The 14,706-nt window shown below is 40.9% G+C and overlaps 1 protein-coding gene across 1 annotated transcript in view; it reads left to right on the top strand.

The window, feature by feature from the left end:
• COL22A1 (collagen type XXII alpha 1 chain) overlaps positions 1-14,706 on the top strand; it is a 128,870-nt gene that overhangs the window by 31,899 nt on the left and 82,265 nt on the right. The window contains exons 10-15 of the mRNA XM_032181166.1: positions 3,138-3,191; positions 5,329-5,373; positions 9,840-9,893; positions 11,671-11,724; positions 13,275-13,310; positions 14,370-14,399. Coding sequence (XP_032037057.1) covers positions 3,138-3,191; positions 5,329-5,373; positions 9,840-9,893; positions 11,671-11,724; positions 13,275-13,310; positions 14,370-14,399 — 273 coding nt within the window. The remainder of the gene's footprint in view (positions 1-3,137; positions 3,192-5,328; positions 5,374-9,839; positions 9,894-11,670; positions 11,725-13,274; positions 13,311-14,369; positions 14,400-14,706) is intronic.

The raw sequence follows: 14,706 nt of genomic DNA, 5'->3' as shown, positions 1-14,706 counted from the left end.
CTTTTGCCTCAGTGTCAATTGCCAGCAATTTCTTTCTTTTAAGAAGGTACCAAGCAATTTTTACAGACCTCATTAATTGCATGATGAAATTTTCAGCAGCACAGAAAAGGGTCTTGCAGACTTCTTGTTATAAGACTTCACTCCCTAGGAGTACCCTAAATAGATGATGAGTCCATTAGGGTACATGTATGATTTACAGGAATTAAATGCCCTCTGTATGTGATTTCTGTCTTTACTGTTTTTGCTGCTCAATGAAGTCTAATGGGGAGTTGTTCCTAGCTCAGTGTCTTCATCATAACAATTATTTTTCTTCCCCCAACTCATCAAGCTTGGTGGGTAAACTTCAGTGGTCGGTAAACTTCTCCATCCAGGAAGGATGTCTGATCGTGCTGGCTACAAGTGGGTGGAGGCAAAGAAGAGCTCTCAGTGTCAGCCTTGTGCCAATCCAAGTCAGAGCGTCTGGTTATAGAAGGTGCTGTGGTAGTCTGGGATGTCAGTAAACATCAATTGCTCAACGTAGAAGGCTCCCATGTAAATATGTGGGACGTGGCAAGATAATTTAAATGGAGTAAATGAGTCTGGAAAAAAAAGCACAATTCCATCACTATGGTTTTATAGCAGTTAAATAAAGCTTGAATGTTTGAGACCAGACCCTTTAGCCTATACAGTCCTGCAGCAAATACTCAACCTTTTTCTTTTTTTTTTTTTTTTTCTTCTTGTATCTTTAATAAAAGGTTAAAGAGATTTTTTTTTTGTGGCTGTCATTGCTGTTGAACTGACATAGCTATAGCATTGCTATCTGAACTGACAGATATCTATGCTCAAAAGGAAAAAAAAAAAAAAAAAAAGGAGGAGACAAAAAATAAGCCTTTGAAATATAAAGTATTAGGTAAGGCTTTCATTTTGACAAATTTCCTAATTCTTGTTCACTTCAGCTGTCGAAGGTCTTGCACTTCTCAGGTTTACCAGACATGATCTCAGCACAGGCCTTGAGTGGGATCAGCAAGTCTTCCCGTCCAGACAAACCCAGTTTCTCTATCTATAATATTTGCTGCCTGCTATAACCACAGCTTATGCAACAGTCTGAGTTGGGTGTTGAGAATTTGGACAACTCAGAGCAAGCTTCTGATTCCATAGGGGTTTTGCCTGGAATTTGACAGTATTATTTTTCGGCAGGTTGAGATAAGTGTTTGCCTGCTTCTCTTTCTCTGTTATTAGTGGGCTTGTACAGCTGACACTGCCTGATGCTGTAGAGATTGACTTTGCTTGTGCATAAACCCAGCTGTTGTTAACCTGTTTGTGAATCTCCCCATGAGTTTGCAGCGTGGCTGGCTTCCGTTCTTAACCTGGGTTCAACTGTTTTACAGCTGGGCTGATGAGCTGCTCGTAAGCTTCGGGGCATGGTTTCATCTGTTCTAAAGAGCAAAGTCCTTTCTGGCAAAGGCAGGGGACAGTTTTGGCAATGCACTGCTTAAAGAGGTGGTGAAACTCTTGCCAACTACAGTCCAGCCAGCCGGCCAGGTCTGTGCTTAACAACTGTTGCAAATGAGATTGTCATTTTGGGCTAAATGCGAGTGTAAACAGCGGCGTGACATGACCAGCCTCCCAGGCACTCGTGCTGGGACAAAAATACCCCAGTTCTGCTAATAGTTCACTCCAGACACATCTTGTATTTTTAAATGTTTTATTTTATTTTTTAATAGGAAATGTCCATTAAGAAGGAATGTAGAATCATTTAAAAATACAATCCTGGTCTGTTTTGAAGCCCTATCCACTGTGGCAACCCAGTACAGGCATTAACCAGATAGGAGAGGGGAAAAGAAGGAAAGAGAGATAAGAAACAACATAATCAGCCCGTCTGGTGATGTAAGAGGCCTACGCAACTCTCACGGCCACCTTATCAGTTGTAGGCTGCCAACGTAGGGTTGCTCTGAGGGCTGATCCTGTTCAGCCAAGGATCCAGACAATTTGTGGGGTTGTAAGGTGCACAAACACACAGAGAGAGCCTATCAGTTTGCCATCTCTGAGGGAGACAGCTAGTGTATAACCAGCTGAAAGACTGCTGAAATGTCTCTGATCCTTGTGTATTTGTGTTGTTTATGATGAAACTGTGGTCTTTTTTGCCTTAAACATATTTGGGGCACATAGAGTCATAGAAAGGCCTAAGCTGGAAGGGACCTTGAAAGATCATCAGGAAGATCATCAGGTTGTGAGAAAAGGGAGCCAAGATGAGATTATCTAACACCTCTTGAAAACCTCCAGTGATGGGAAGTCTACCACATCCCTTAGGAGGTTGTTCCAGTGATTGATTTTTCTCACTGTCAAAAATATCTTTTGTACTTAAAAGCAAAACCTCTCCTGGTGTAGCTTGTACACAATTGCCCCTCATCTTTTCTCATACGGCTCCTTGTGAAAAGAGAGCCTCCATCCTCTCTGTAGTAAGTACAGGAATACTGTGATGAGGTCCCTTCTGAGCCTTCTCTGCTCCAGGGCTAAAAGACATAATTCTTTTAGTCTTCCTCACAGGCCAGTTTCTCAAGCCCATTGATCATCTTCTTTGGACCCCCTCTAGTCTGCATCTTTTTTGCATTGTAGGGACCAGAACTGGACACAGTGCTCCAGATGCGTCCTGACAAACACTGATCATGAGAGAGGCATGATCACGTCCCTAACTTTGTTAGTAATGCCACTGTGGGTGCAGCCCAGGACCTGAATTGCCTTCGTTTGTTAGTTTTCATACAATTCTTGCTTGCACACTCTTCCAACCTGCCCAGGTCTCTTTATAAAATGTCTCTCTCTTCTGACCTGTCCACCTCACCACCAAATTTACTGAGTGTTTTCACCTCTGAAACAACCCATAGAGGAATTTGTGTGTGACAGGTTGAAAAGAAAGGCTGGAAGCAGAACAGTAAAACTTGTTAATGCCTGAGTGCTGGGGACAAAATCAAACATTGGGGCATCACTTTGGGTAAGTAAAGTCAGACACTGCTCTGCATATTAGAGCTGAGATAACTGAGAAGCCTCAACAGTCCCCTGTGAACCAAGGAATACAGGTTACATTTCTGAATAACTCATTTTTGGGGGTCTTTTATGTGAAACAGTTCCCATTGCTTTACTGTATCTCAATTCTTTGCCAGGGATCTGAGGGAAAACAGGGTCCTCCAGGCATTAAAGGCTACGTAGGAGCACCGGTAAGTTATGATTCCTATTACATTTTTGACATTCTGGAAACTTTATCCATTTTTTTTCAGTGTGTTCTGCCCACCATTTTTTTTTTTTTTTTTTTTTTTGGAATTAAGAGATATCAAGTATATCTGACTATTTACCTGTGCTCCGTCCAAATAGTGACATTTTCTTGACTTCATTGAGTTTCTTGTGACTTCTTTAAATGAGAGCAGATCTGTACCTACTGCAGAGCTGTCAGTAGAAATTACTTGATTACCAAGGTAACAGCTGGGGATTTTGTGATGCTCCCACTGTAATGCAATTGCTTTGGTCTGTATTGATGCACCATTTATATGGTGCTTGAAAACTTCATCATAACACCAAGCAAAACCACCAGCTCTCAGTGAGTTTCCAATCATATTTTCAAAACTGTCAGGAAACAGCACTTTGGACTCAGGGGACAGACCTGCCTTGAATGGACAGACAGCAATAAGAAAATAAATCACATGCTGTCAAGTTAGCATCTCTGTCTTGTGGTCTCACCTTGGTAATTACAGAGGCAGCCTTATAGCTGGTGTTGCAAAGGCTGATTGGATTTGCTGGGGTTTAATGACCTGGCTGTACATCGGTGTGCTTTAGTGGCATACCAGACGTGCTCATGCACCAAAAGATTTCCCTGTGCCAGCCAAGGTCTTGCTTTACAACTCACTACAAAGAGACCTGATGTGTTCAAAAGAGCATGGGTGCTTATGTCTTTGCCCAGGTGTGTGCTGTCTCTCTGCATGGTCTAACATCGAATTGTGTTAGGCAAGAAGAAGATGAAATGAATAGAGGGGTGGCATTACCTGCCCATGTCCTAGATCCTTGCAATATTAATGAGATAAATGGACAAGGAGATGAGAATATTTCCTTCCTGCTCCCTGAGTCACCTTTCTGTGTGAAAAGCAAAGCACCCACCTGTGGTGCAGTGTTACCAAAGGTCCTGTCCATGTCTATCATCAGACTGACATTTGGCTTGGGCTGCTGGGCAGGAACAAGGCTGTAATCATCCACGCAGTGTGTATGAGGGCCCCATGGTTATTAGTGCATTAAGGGAGTCACATTTTAAACCTCTTCCCATCTGCTTTTGGGAAGTAGTGGGGTTATTGCTTTGCCGTGTGGGAAGCTGTGCAGGCTCATTTTAGGTTGTTAGAGGTAGATGGAGCTGTGCAGAGTTTTCTCACAGTCAACCATGGCATGAAAGCTGAAGTCCTTCATAATTATCTGTGTCATCCTTATGGACCAAGTAAGTCCAGACATGTAGTTCTCATCAGCTTGGAGTTAAGTCTTCAGCACAGTGTAAAGTAAACTAAAGTTTAAATATAAATATATTGTAAGAAGTGTTTCAAACTTCAGCAGTTTTGGAGAGATCACTACTGACTGAGCATATTTGTCTGCCTGTGGCCTTAAGTCGATTGCTCAGTTGGTACAATAAAGGTAAAATACACAGTGCTTCCTGTGCTGAGGGGGGCTGAAATCCATTCCTGCCCATTTTGTTGATCGCCTATGTTAGCACTGCTGTCTTTCATCAAACTGAGCTCCAGCAAATGGTTCTGGTGTATCTGGGAGAAGATGAATTTTGCTGTCCAGATGAACTCTAGCACTGGTTTCACAGAGCAAAAATGCACTTGGGCCTCCAGGACAGGGATTTTTGCTTGCCAGTTCTCAGAGGTACCTGCTGTCTGTCTAGCTATTTCATCCAAAACCACCAGGAAAGGGTATTCTTGCTTGTTTATGCGATAGGTTTTTCCATCAGCATTGTCCTCTACCCGAGTTCTCATTGTTTATGAGCAACACAAAAAATGTGGAGTAGTGGGTGGTTTCTAGACCATCTGCAGCTGCGGTGTGTTCCCTGTCCATCCTCACTGCTGCTGGCAGGAGGATCATGTGTCTGGGAACAAGATAATATTACAGACAGTCTTGGGTCCACGGGTCATCCCTGCTCTTTTTGTCTGTTTAGACCTTGCTTGTGGCCAATGTGGAGTACTGGCAATGAGGTAAACGTCCTTGAGGTTCACTTAAATAGATTGTGCAGATGTGCAGTGATTTGGTGACTAATTAGAGGAGGTAGATATGCTTCTTATTGAATTGAATTCCATAATCTCTTTTTGCTTTTCTTTTTAGGGTCTCCAAGGAGAAAGAGGAGAAAAAGGAACACGAGGAGACAAGGTATTCCTGCTGCATGCTAGGAAAAGCCGGGCTGTTCTTTGCCTTTTTCCTTTAAACCACCAGCTTTGAAGGGTGATGTTGGAAAGTTTCCTCACTGCTGTGCACCTCCTGGTGCTGTCCATGAATGACCTCCCATGGGAGTGCAGGAGGGGTTTACAGGTCTCTTCTGTCTCCTAAGGCCACATTTAAGTCTGGAAAGAGGAGGGATGGGGTGCTGGGATGCCACTGAGGACAGCTAGTGGGGTGTCCACGCTGTTTGCACCACTTGTGAGCCCTGAATAACCACTGACTGCTGCTGACCAAGTTTTCATCCAGTATTTCCTTGTCTTGGTGTAGTTGCTGAGATGATCCAACATTTCTGCCTTCTCCCATCACTGTAAGCTCAGTTTTTAATGAGTACCACAAAGTTTCTCTATTAAAAGCTTCATCCAACTGGTGATGCTGATGATCCCCAGTTTCCTGCTCTCTCCTGTCTGGGGATATGGTTTTTATGCAGCACAGGACTCTCTGGGATTTGAACCACCTTTATGGTTCAGTGAAGAGGCCAAGTGCCTATTATAACCAGAGTACACATTTAAAAGGAGAGCTGGGCAGACACAAAGCCCTTCATTATTTCAGTCTGCTTGTTGTGTTTGGAGAGATCTCAGATGAGCCCACACTTCTGTTGCAGACCTGTCAGCCATTGCTGAAGGCTTCTCAGAAATGCCTGCAAAAATGCATTTTGCTGCCTCTGCCAGGAGAAAAGGGTGACGACTGGGTCCAGCCCTGGGAAGCAGTGGAATGTATGGCATAACCAGGCTCTCAGCCCAACCAAAGTTCTCCATCTTGCTTGGGTCTCAAATTGGCCCTGAGGCAGGAATATCTCAGTGCCATTCTGGCAGCTTTGCCTGTGTTCAAGCTTCCTTTAAGTGATAACCTGGCCATAAGTGTTTGTGCAAAGGAGGGAATAGCTTGCCAACTCGTCCTTGTTCCCATTTCTCACTCTCTCTCTTCCTGGAGAAGAAACATGGAAATGTAGACCTTGCTTCTGCCTGGCAGGACAAATGATTAACAGGCCCTTAACATGAGATACTGCATTTTGCTTTCCTGTGTATTAGGGTGTCTGTTCCCACCATTCATTTTGTTGTTTAGTTAGAAGTAGCCATGGCCAGGTTTCATATTACCGATTCTCACCATTGCAACCAGAGCAAGAAGCTGGATCTCGCTTTATCTTCATCATGCTTTTGCCTCAGCCCCTTGCAGGACTGGTGTGTTGTGTCTAGCCGGTGCTTCAGCTGCTTTTCCAGATGTCAGGTTGTCCAATCTGCTGGAATATTTGGCTCCTGGATGAAAATCTGTCTTTCTGACATCACCATGATGGCAGAGAGAGCTGGAGCAGTGTGTGGGCTGGTGGCTGACTAAGCTAAAGATTAAAGTGAGAAAGGAATGAAATAGGTTTTGTTCCATTATAAGGATATGAACAATTAGAGCTCCCTTTTATTTCCTTTTTTTTCTTTTTTCTTTCTTTTTTTTTTTCCCCCTTTTCTTTTCTTGTATTTTCTTCCTGAGGCAGACAGATCTCTGCTTCAACAATTGTGCTTTGTTTTTTTCCCAACTTGAAGCTGTTCTCAGAGCATCTACTGCTGCTGCTTTACCTTCCACCAGCCGGGACTACTGTGAACACAGTGGGCGTTAGTGTGGCGGGCCAAATATTTCCTTGTCTGCTTTTCAGTTTGTAATTTGAATACTGACACCTACGCAACCCGTGCTTCTTCTCTGCCTGAGGAGAAGAGTGTTTATTGTATCAGAGAAGTGTTACCCATGTACTGATTACTGGTCTGTTCAATCTGTACCGCGGTATGACAAAAGTCCTAATATCCCAGAATAATATCCCATCTTGCCTTTATGTTCTTATATCTTGCAACCTCTGATGGAAATACTGAGGTTTTGTAGTGAGGGTCCCAAATCCAGTATTATCAGTTACATCTAATCTTTAGGAGAACCACTGGTTATTATGAGCGGCATCTCATCCTTTTGTGTCTGGTGGGCTCGCTGTACAATTCTATTTTCACCAAATCATTGTAGGCTGATGTATAAATTTTCTTCAGCAGGGGAAGGAAAGGGAGTCTTGAAGTGAAAATTTGAGAATAAATCTTTTATTGAGCTTTTTCTTTCTTTGAAGAAAAAAATTCTGTCTCTAAATGGCATTTTTCAAAGAATGAAAAAAATCACCTAAGAAATAAATTTATAATAACAGATTTTTCTGAAGACACAACTGAAAGAAGAGTTCTCTGGAACATTTTCAAACAGCTCTAGTGCATGCATTTATATAAATAATACATTTGCCTTTCCCAGCCCCCATTAGGAGCAGTAAGAATATTGACTTTTTTTTTTTTTTTTTGGCAGCTAAATGAGCGTGTGTGAAGTACTTGTTGCTGCACTGTATTGATGCTAACAAATTCTCTTGAGAATATAGTGCTCATTTTGTCAGCAACCCACCAGACTGTCACTGAAAGTCTCAAATTCAGGATGCTCATAGCTGGGTTAGACAGTGCAAATGTTTTATGAATGTAGAAACTGTTGCCCCAGCAGTGAGTAGATCTGGGTGCCTGACACTGCTTTTCAGCTGCTTTTTGTAGGGTGTAAGTATCTCTAATTTCACTCCTTGGATGCATCTTTTTGAAATAACTTTTCTGTTACAAGACCGATTGACTTTCTAAAGGGAGGAAAGAAATGAAATGATTTGCAAATCCATTGCTGGATGCTGAATTAAGGCATTTTCAAAAGGAGCTAATTAAATCCAATGCTGCAAGTGTAGGTTTGTTTGCATATAACAACTGAGATCTATCAGAGATACTGTGGGATAGTAATCAGAACTAAAAAGTCTGAAATTAAAAAAAATAAAAATAGAGTAAAGCTAATATTTTGCTGTCACTCCTTGTAGTTGTAGAATTTGTTCATGTACACTTATGTTAACACTAGCAGCGTGTGTATGTATTTGATTATTTAAATTCAGCAGTGTATGCAGGCTCCAAACAAAATCAGTGTTCCATTCTACAGAGATTTAAGCACTTAACACAGCGAGAGAAAGTCCCCGCTCAATGAGTTTTAAATTATGATGGCTACATGGGCAAGGGCCATGATCTGTAAGGAAAGAAGTAAGTTTGGCGGGATTGATCTAGTCATCATTTCTGTCAAGGACCTGGTTTATAAAATATGAATTATGCTTATTAACTTTGAACATGGAAGTACAATGGAGGTCAGGATCAGAATTCAAAATGGTCTTTTACATGTAAATGTAATCCCCCCAGAGCAGAAGATGACATTGAGAAGCAAGAATAGGATGCTGCATACACAACTAATTGTGCACTGCTGCAGATTAGGATCATGGAATCACAGAATGGTTTGAGTTGGAAGGGACCCTAAAGATCACCTAAATCCAGCCCTCCCTCTCACAAGCAGGGACATCATTGGGAACTGATTAAGGAGCTGTCCTGCAAAAGGTGGTTTGGGGTAAAGCAAACATTAACCTGGGATTTAAACAAAAGAACAGTCTATAAAGCATGAAATAATCTTTCTTCTCAGAGTTAGCCTCAGCTGTGTCCAGCTTCGGGCATCTAGTTACAGTCAAGACGTGGAAAAATTGAATAATGCCCAAATAAGAGCAATAAAAATGATAAGAGGTCAGGAAAATACACCCAGTAAGAAAAGTTGAAAGTACTGAGGTTGTTTAGTCTGGAGTTTGAAGTTTGAGGGGGGAGTTTTGTAAGACTTCAGATACATAAGAGGCTGTTGTAAAGATGAAGGGAGCAATCTGTTTTCTGTGTCTGGAGGGGTGAGGAAAGACGTACTAGTTTGAAACAGTAGTGAGAAAAAAGTCAGGTTTAGACACAGGGGAAAAACATATCTGCAGGTGTTAAAAGTAAAGCGGTGGAATAGGTTGCCTGTGGACTTTGGGGACTGTCCATCTCTGAAGACATATAAGAATGGATTAATTGATCCCCCAGGCTAAGGAAAGCAAAGGTGAAAAATCAAACATTTTTCTGAAGTGGGTAAAAATGTCCGGTTCCTGGATTTTTGGCTCATTATTTTTGTAAAACCTATTACAGATTGATGTTCTCCTAGTTTATATGAACCTGGGTCAGAAGGCAGAGGAAGGATGCCCAAGTAGAAAGCTGGCACACAACCACTTCTCAGAATTCACCTCCCAGTTACCTGATGCTAAGTTTTCTAGCTAGATAAGTGCCATCAGTTAGTAAAGTTAGAGGGGATAGAAGTTTCATTGCATTCACCTTCTTGTTTCAGGATGCTCCCAGCAACTTTTCTGAGTACACATATGTGGACTTCAGGCATTTTCTCTACCGGGCTAGCTTGAATTACTTTTCTTTCGTCTTTCTGCTTGGAAAGAATAACATGGACATTTCTTGTATAACACTAACCCAAACATCACAGATGTGTTACAGAGTTTTTTTCTCATCCTTCTCCAGGGAGAACGAGGCCTAGATGGACTCCCAGGAAAGCCAGGTGTGGAGGGGAAACAGGTACGTGGCAAATACTCAGCAGCTGGAGGCTTTTCTTTGGAGCGAGTGAAAGTTTCTTTAAATTTAAGACTTATCTTGGACAGCTGCTGAGTCATGACAGGACCCCATTGCATCAGCAGTTTTCAGAATCCTTATTCTAAGGCTCTACATGTATGTTAGCAGTTTTCTTTCTTTTTTCTTTTCTTTTTTTTTTTTCTTTTATTCTCCCTTTTCTTTTTTTTCATTTTTTTTTTCTTTTTCAAAATTAAATAGTAATGCAATATCCACTTAAAAGTAATGCCAAACCTTTAAACATGATAGGTTAGAAGCTTGTCTGAATTTTTATCAAAGACATAAGGAAGCACAAATGAAAAATTTAGCTGTTTGATCCTGACTTTTATAAAGTGTGTTTTCTTTCCACCCACAACATGAAAGGAGGAGAACTGGGTTTGGTTTATTTTCAATAGAAAAACTATAGCTTGGAACTATTTACATTTTTAAGACAAGATGAAACCAGAAAGTTATTCTATAAAATCAGTACACTTCTGCAGATTAGACAGATAACACTTTGTCTGTATCTAAAACTATCTATAGATCCCACAAGACTGTTTTCATTACTCATAGTAATGTCCCTAATGAGAATCATCCTTTACTCCCAAGGATCTTCTGGTCTAAATAGCAAAGGATGGAGTAAGAAACAGAGACAAGTGATGTGATTTGCCAAAAGTCTTTGCAACTAATAGTTACCACCCTTGAGCCTGAAGCCTCCAGGCTCCTGTGTCTGCATCCTATCCCCTAACCCTCACTGTTTCCCTCTATGGAAAGGATCGTTTGGAGGCATGATTTTGCATTTGCAGAGGTGGAGAAGCTGCCCAACTGCATCGCTTTCGCTCTTTTGGCAGTCGGAATTTCAATTTGATTTGGTTTATTTGGGAAGTCATTTTGTTTCCATATCAGACATCTTTTGTATTTAGATGGCAAGGTGTAGTGTCATAAGTAATCACAGTCTTTGTTAAACTATACTTTCCTTTCTGTGAGGTGATAGAGATTATTTCACTTTTTTTTTTTTTTTTTCTTTTTCTCTGTGGGAGATTTGATAGTTAATCATCACTTTCTCTCTGCTGTGTTCCTCAGCCATGGTTTATCCTATGCCATGAAATATTTCTCTGGTTAGTGTTTATCACTATCCTTATAAGATGGAAATGTTTCCCAGTGTTAGATGTGGCACTGGCATCTCAATGAACTATGTTCACTGTGCCTGTTGCGTTGTTTACAGGACTGGTTTGTACTTGCAGCAAGTGTGGATGAAGTGAGAAATTGCAGAGGGATGTGAAGGTGGATGCTGATTGTTTACTACTCCTAAGGAACAATTTCTCCAAGTGACACCCTATTACAGAAGTCGGGTTATTCTGAAGTTTTTCTGCCTTTTTCATGTCTAGACTCCTAGCAGTGGGCAAATATTCACGCCTGAATTTTATCCTAAATTTTGTGTTTGACACTGATTTACTCCCTGAACTGCAATCCTTCTGAACCAGCTGAAATTGGATTGCTATTATCGTGCCTGCTGTGGCATCTCCATCCTTATTCCCCTTCCTGTCTACATGGTAGAGCCAAAGCAGCCTTGAGTGTTGTATTAGCTGTTATTGCAGTGCAATGGGACATAACTGTTGATACCCAAACCTGCAACTTTCTGTTTGTCCTGTACTTTAAAGGGAATTGCAAATGATGACCTGGAATAAGTAAAACAAAGGTAAAAGGTATACAAAGTATGCAAAACTCTGTTTTTTCCTTTTTACAGGGCCCTGCTGGCAGCCCAGGTCCTCCAGGTGCCAGTGGGACCAAAGGAGAAAAGGTGAGTTGGGATGAGATGTACAGGAGGCATTCAGAGACATCAATTATTTCCTCCTAGAGCCCCCAGAAATATCATGGCTGTTGACTTAATATTTATCTTATTTATGTTTATGTGAACATATGAATGTTTAACTTTCCTGATGTTGCTTCAGTCTGAAATGGGAGTGAGAGGTCAAACAGGTCTGGTTGTAGCTCTGCTACTCCTAGTTTAATCGTCTTTGTGGAAGTAGAAGGATGTAGAGAGTAGTTTGGTCCAAGAAGACTTCATCAGTTACAAAAGGTGAGTAGAAATTTCACTGTGTTTGTGTAGAGGCTGGTTTTGTGACCCAGAAGATGTTGAATTGACTCAGAAAGTGCCAATCAGATGAGACCGGTCCTCTTATGTGCATGATAATTATTCATTGCTCTCAGCAGCAATTTCAACCTTGTTATTTTACAGATTTATTAAAGTTTCCAGGACAGCCTTATCTTTCCCTTCCTACTCAGGTTGACATTGTGGTTTTGATATTTCCTATCTAGTTCTTTAGCATGAATAGAAAGTTGTGTCCAGTTCTGGATTTTCTTTCTCCTTTTCTCATCCAAGCAGTGAACCTTATCCAAGAGTGCACAGATCAGAAGCAAATCTTATTATTTTCCCAATCAGATTGAAAATATATGGGTGAGATCTCAGAAGCACCTACAAGCAGGGCATATCCATGGAGATGATAAGAGAGAGCAATATCTTTGTGCTCCAGGATGTTGAAGTGGATAACAATCTTGATTTCATAACACTTCATCATCTCTCTAGTAGTTGCATGTAGCCCTTCCAGAAAACGTTTAGCTCCTTGCTCCATAACTTTCAGTGTAAGTGATGTGTCTCTTCAGTCCTTCTGACACAGTATGGGCACACTTTGGAATAAATAACAAATAGTAATTAAAACAAAAGAGAATGAAAGGTATGATGGGTCACTTGGAGACCTACAAGAATAATGAAGAAACGACAAGCGTGTGAAAGGAAACATGATGATTTTTGCATTAGTTTGTACCTAAAGTGAAAGAGACACCTTCTGGAGGCATAGTCATAAAATGTAATAAATACTGGACACCACTGGAGACAAACTGCTGGAATAAATGGATAGCCTAGGTGGCAGTAAATCATGTAGAGTGGATCATGTGGAGTAGCATCCTAGTGTCCTGCAAACACAGGATCATTCTGCTCTGTAAGAAAGACTTCAGGAAACTGGCACCATTTTAAGTCAGTAAATATCGTTGGAATCAGTGTGTAACATCACGGTGTCACAGAAGACAAGCAATTCCTGCATATATTCACTTGTAGGGTAGAAAGAACAAGAGTTAATGGGGATTGCATATTCATATCTATCAACTCCGGGTTGGTATAGAAAATAAGAACGTACAAGAGCAGTTGGAAAACATATTGAGAAGTTTGCTTTTGTTCTGTGTTATGTAGTGTGTTATGCTGTGTTTTGTGTTATGTTGTGTTTTTTTTTTTTTTTTTTTTTTTTTTTTTTTTTGTTTTGTTTTGTTTTAAATTTCTGTCGTATTTCCCTGCAGGGTGAACCAGGGCTACCAGGATTGCCAGGCTCTTCAGTAAGATTTTTTTTTTTTTCAAACGTTATAAGCTATATGGAAGCTGGGGACTCGAGAACTTTATTAAATGTTCTTAAATAGATTAAAAAAAAAAAAAAAAAAAAAAAAGTGAAGTTTAAGCCAGTAAAGATTTCTGAAGAAGGACCATGACAAATTCCAGTTAGGAAATGTCCTGCCACAATTTTGGGAGATATTGAAATGTGAAGATTAGGACTTCATGAGACAATGAAACGTTACCTCAGGTAAATCAGAGAAATGCTGTGACATGACTTTGTGGGTTCCAGGACAGCTGTTGAGCCAATGCCAACAAAAGTGGTAAACGACAAGCCAAGAAGATAGAAGAGAGGGGGCTGATCTTTCGCATGACGCTAGCTTTACATGTCTTTCAATATCTCCCATCTCTTGTCCCATCTTGTCCCAACTTGTCCCATCTCTGCCCCTGCCTTCAAGGGACACAAGAATGTCTACAGGTAATCTCCTCGACTAGAAAGTTGTGGAAACCAAAGGAGGGAGGGAGAAAGACTTCTGGAAAACAAGGAGAAAAAAAAAAAAAGAAAAACTGTGTGGGTAGGAGCCTCTTACTGTTCTACTTAAATGGGAAATTACTGATGTGATGGTAGTTGCCAAGAGATTTTGAAAGATGTACATGAAACCTGAAAATGAGCACTGTCTTGTCCCAGTGCCCACTGAAGTTTCAGGAGGCGGGTGCAGAGGGCTGAGAAGACCGACAGTTGTCAGTTACGGCCCTGATGGTTGCATCAAGGAGAATTATGAACTTATTTATACTGACAAGATAATGAATTATGTTCCTACTGTTTATACAGCCTCACAAATCCCTTCACAGGGAACTGAGTGAACAAACCCTGACAGTCTGAGCTTCTTAAATAGAAAATATCCCCCAGCCTGCAATGGGATTTGAGGAGTTGTTGCACTTAGAGTGTATATTAAGGAAATGGCAAGGAGAGAAAAATAAACTGTGTGGGACAGTCACAGCCCAGAGCCTTCCATGTTGTCTTTTTTTTTTTTTTTCCCCTGTATAACCTCACATTTTTATTGCAGGTACACACTGAAGGCTTAAAAGGCGAGCAAGTAAGAGAGATTCAATATCTGTGCTTCTGCTGCAAGGATGCTTTTACGTATTTTAACTGTCTGCTAGATTAGATTTTGCTTTAGAATGATATTTCAAAATTAAGGTGGATAAAAGCAATGTCAGGACATCAAGAAACAAGTTAACATACTTACAGCAGGGAAAATAAACAGAAGAGGGGAAAGGGTAACATCCTTAGAAAGTGCAATGAGTCTAACACGAGTGACAAGTGTAAATTGGAAGGGGTCAGCTATGCAATTCTTTACATCCTGGAAAGTGTTAATATAAAAGTGAAACTGTGTCCAAGTT

This window comes from Aythya fuligula, chromosome 2 (genome assembly GCF_009819795.1).
Source record: "Aythya fuligula isolate bAytFul2 chromosome 2, bAytFul2.pri, whole genome shotgun sequence".
Classification (NCBI taxonomy): domain Eukaryota; kingdom Metazoa; phylum Chordata; class Aves; order Anseriformes; family Anatidae; genus Aythya; species Aythya fuligula.
Note: the sequence above shows the minus strand (reverse complement) of the source record. Positions and strands in the feature narration are given on the sequence as shown.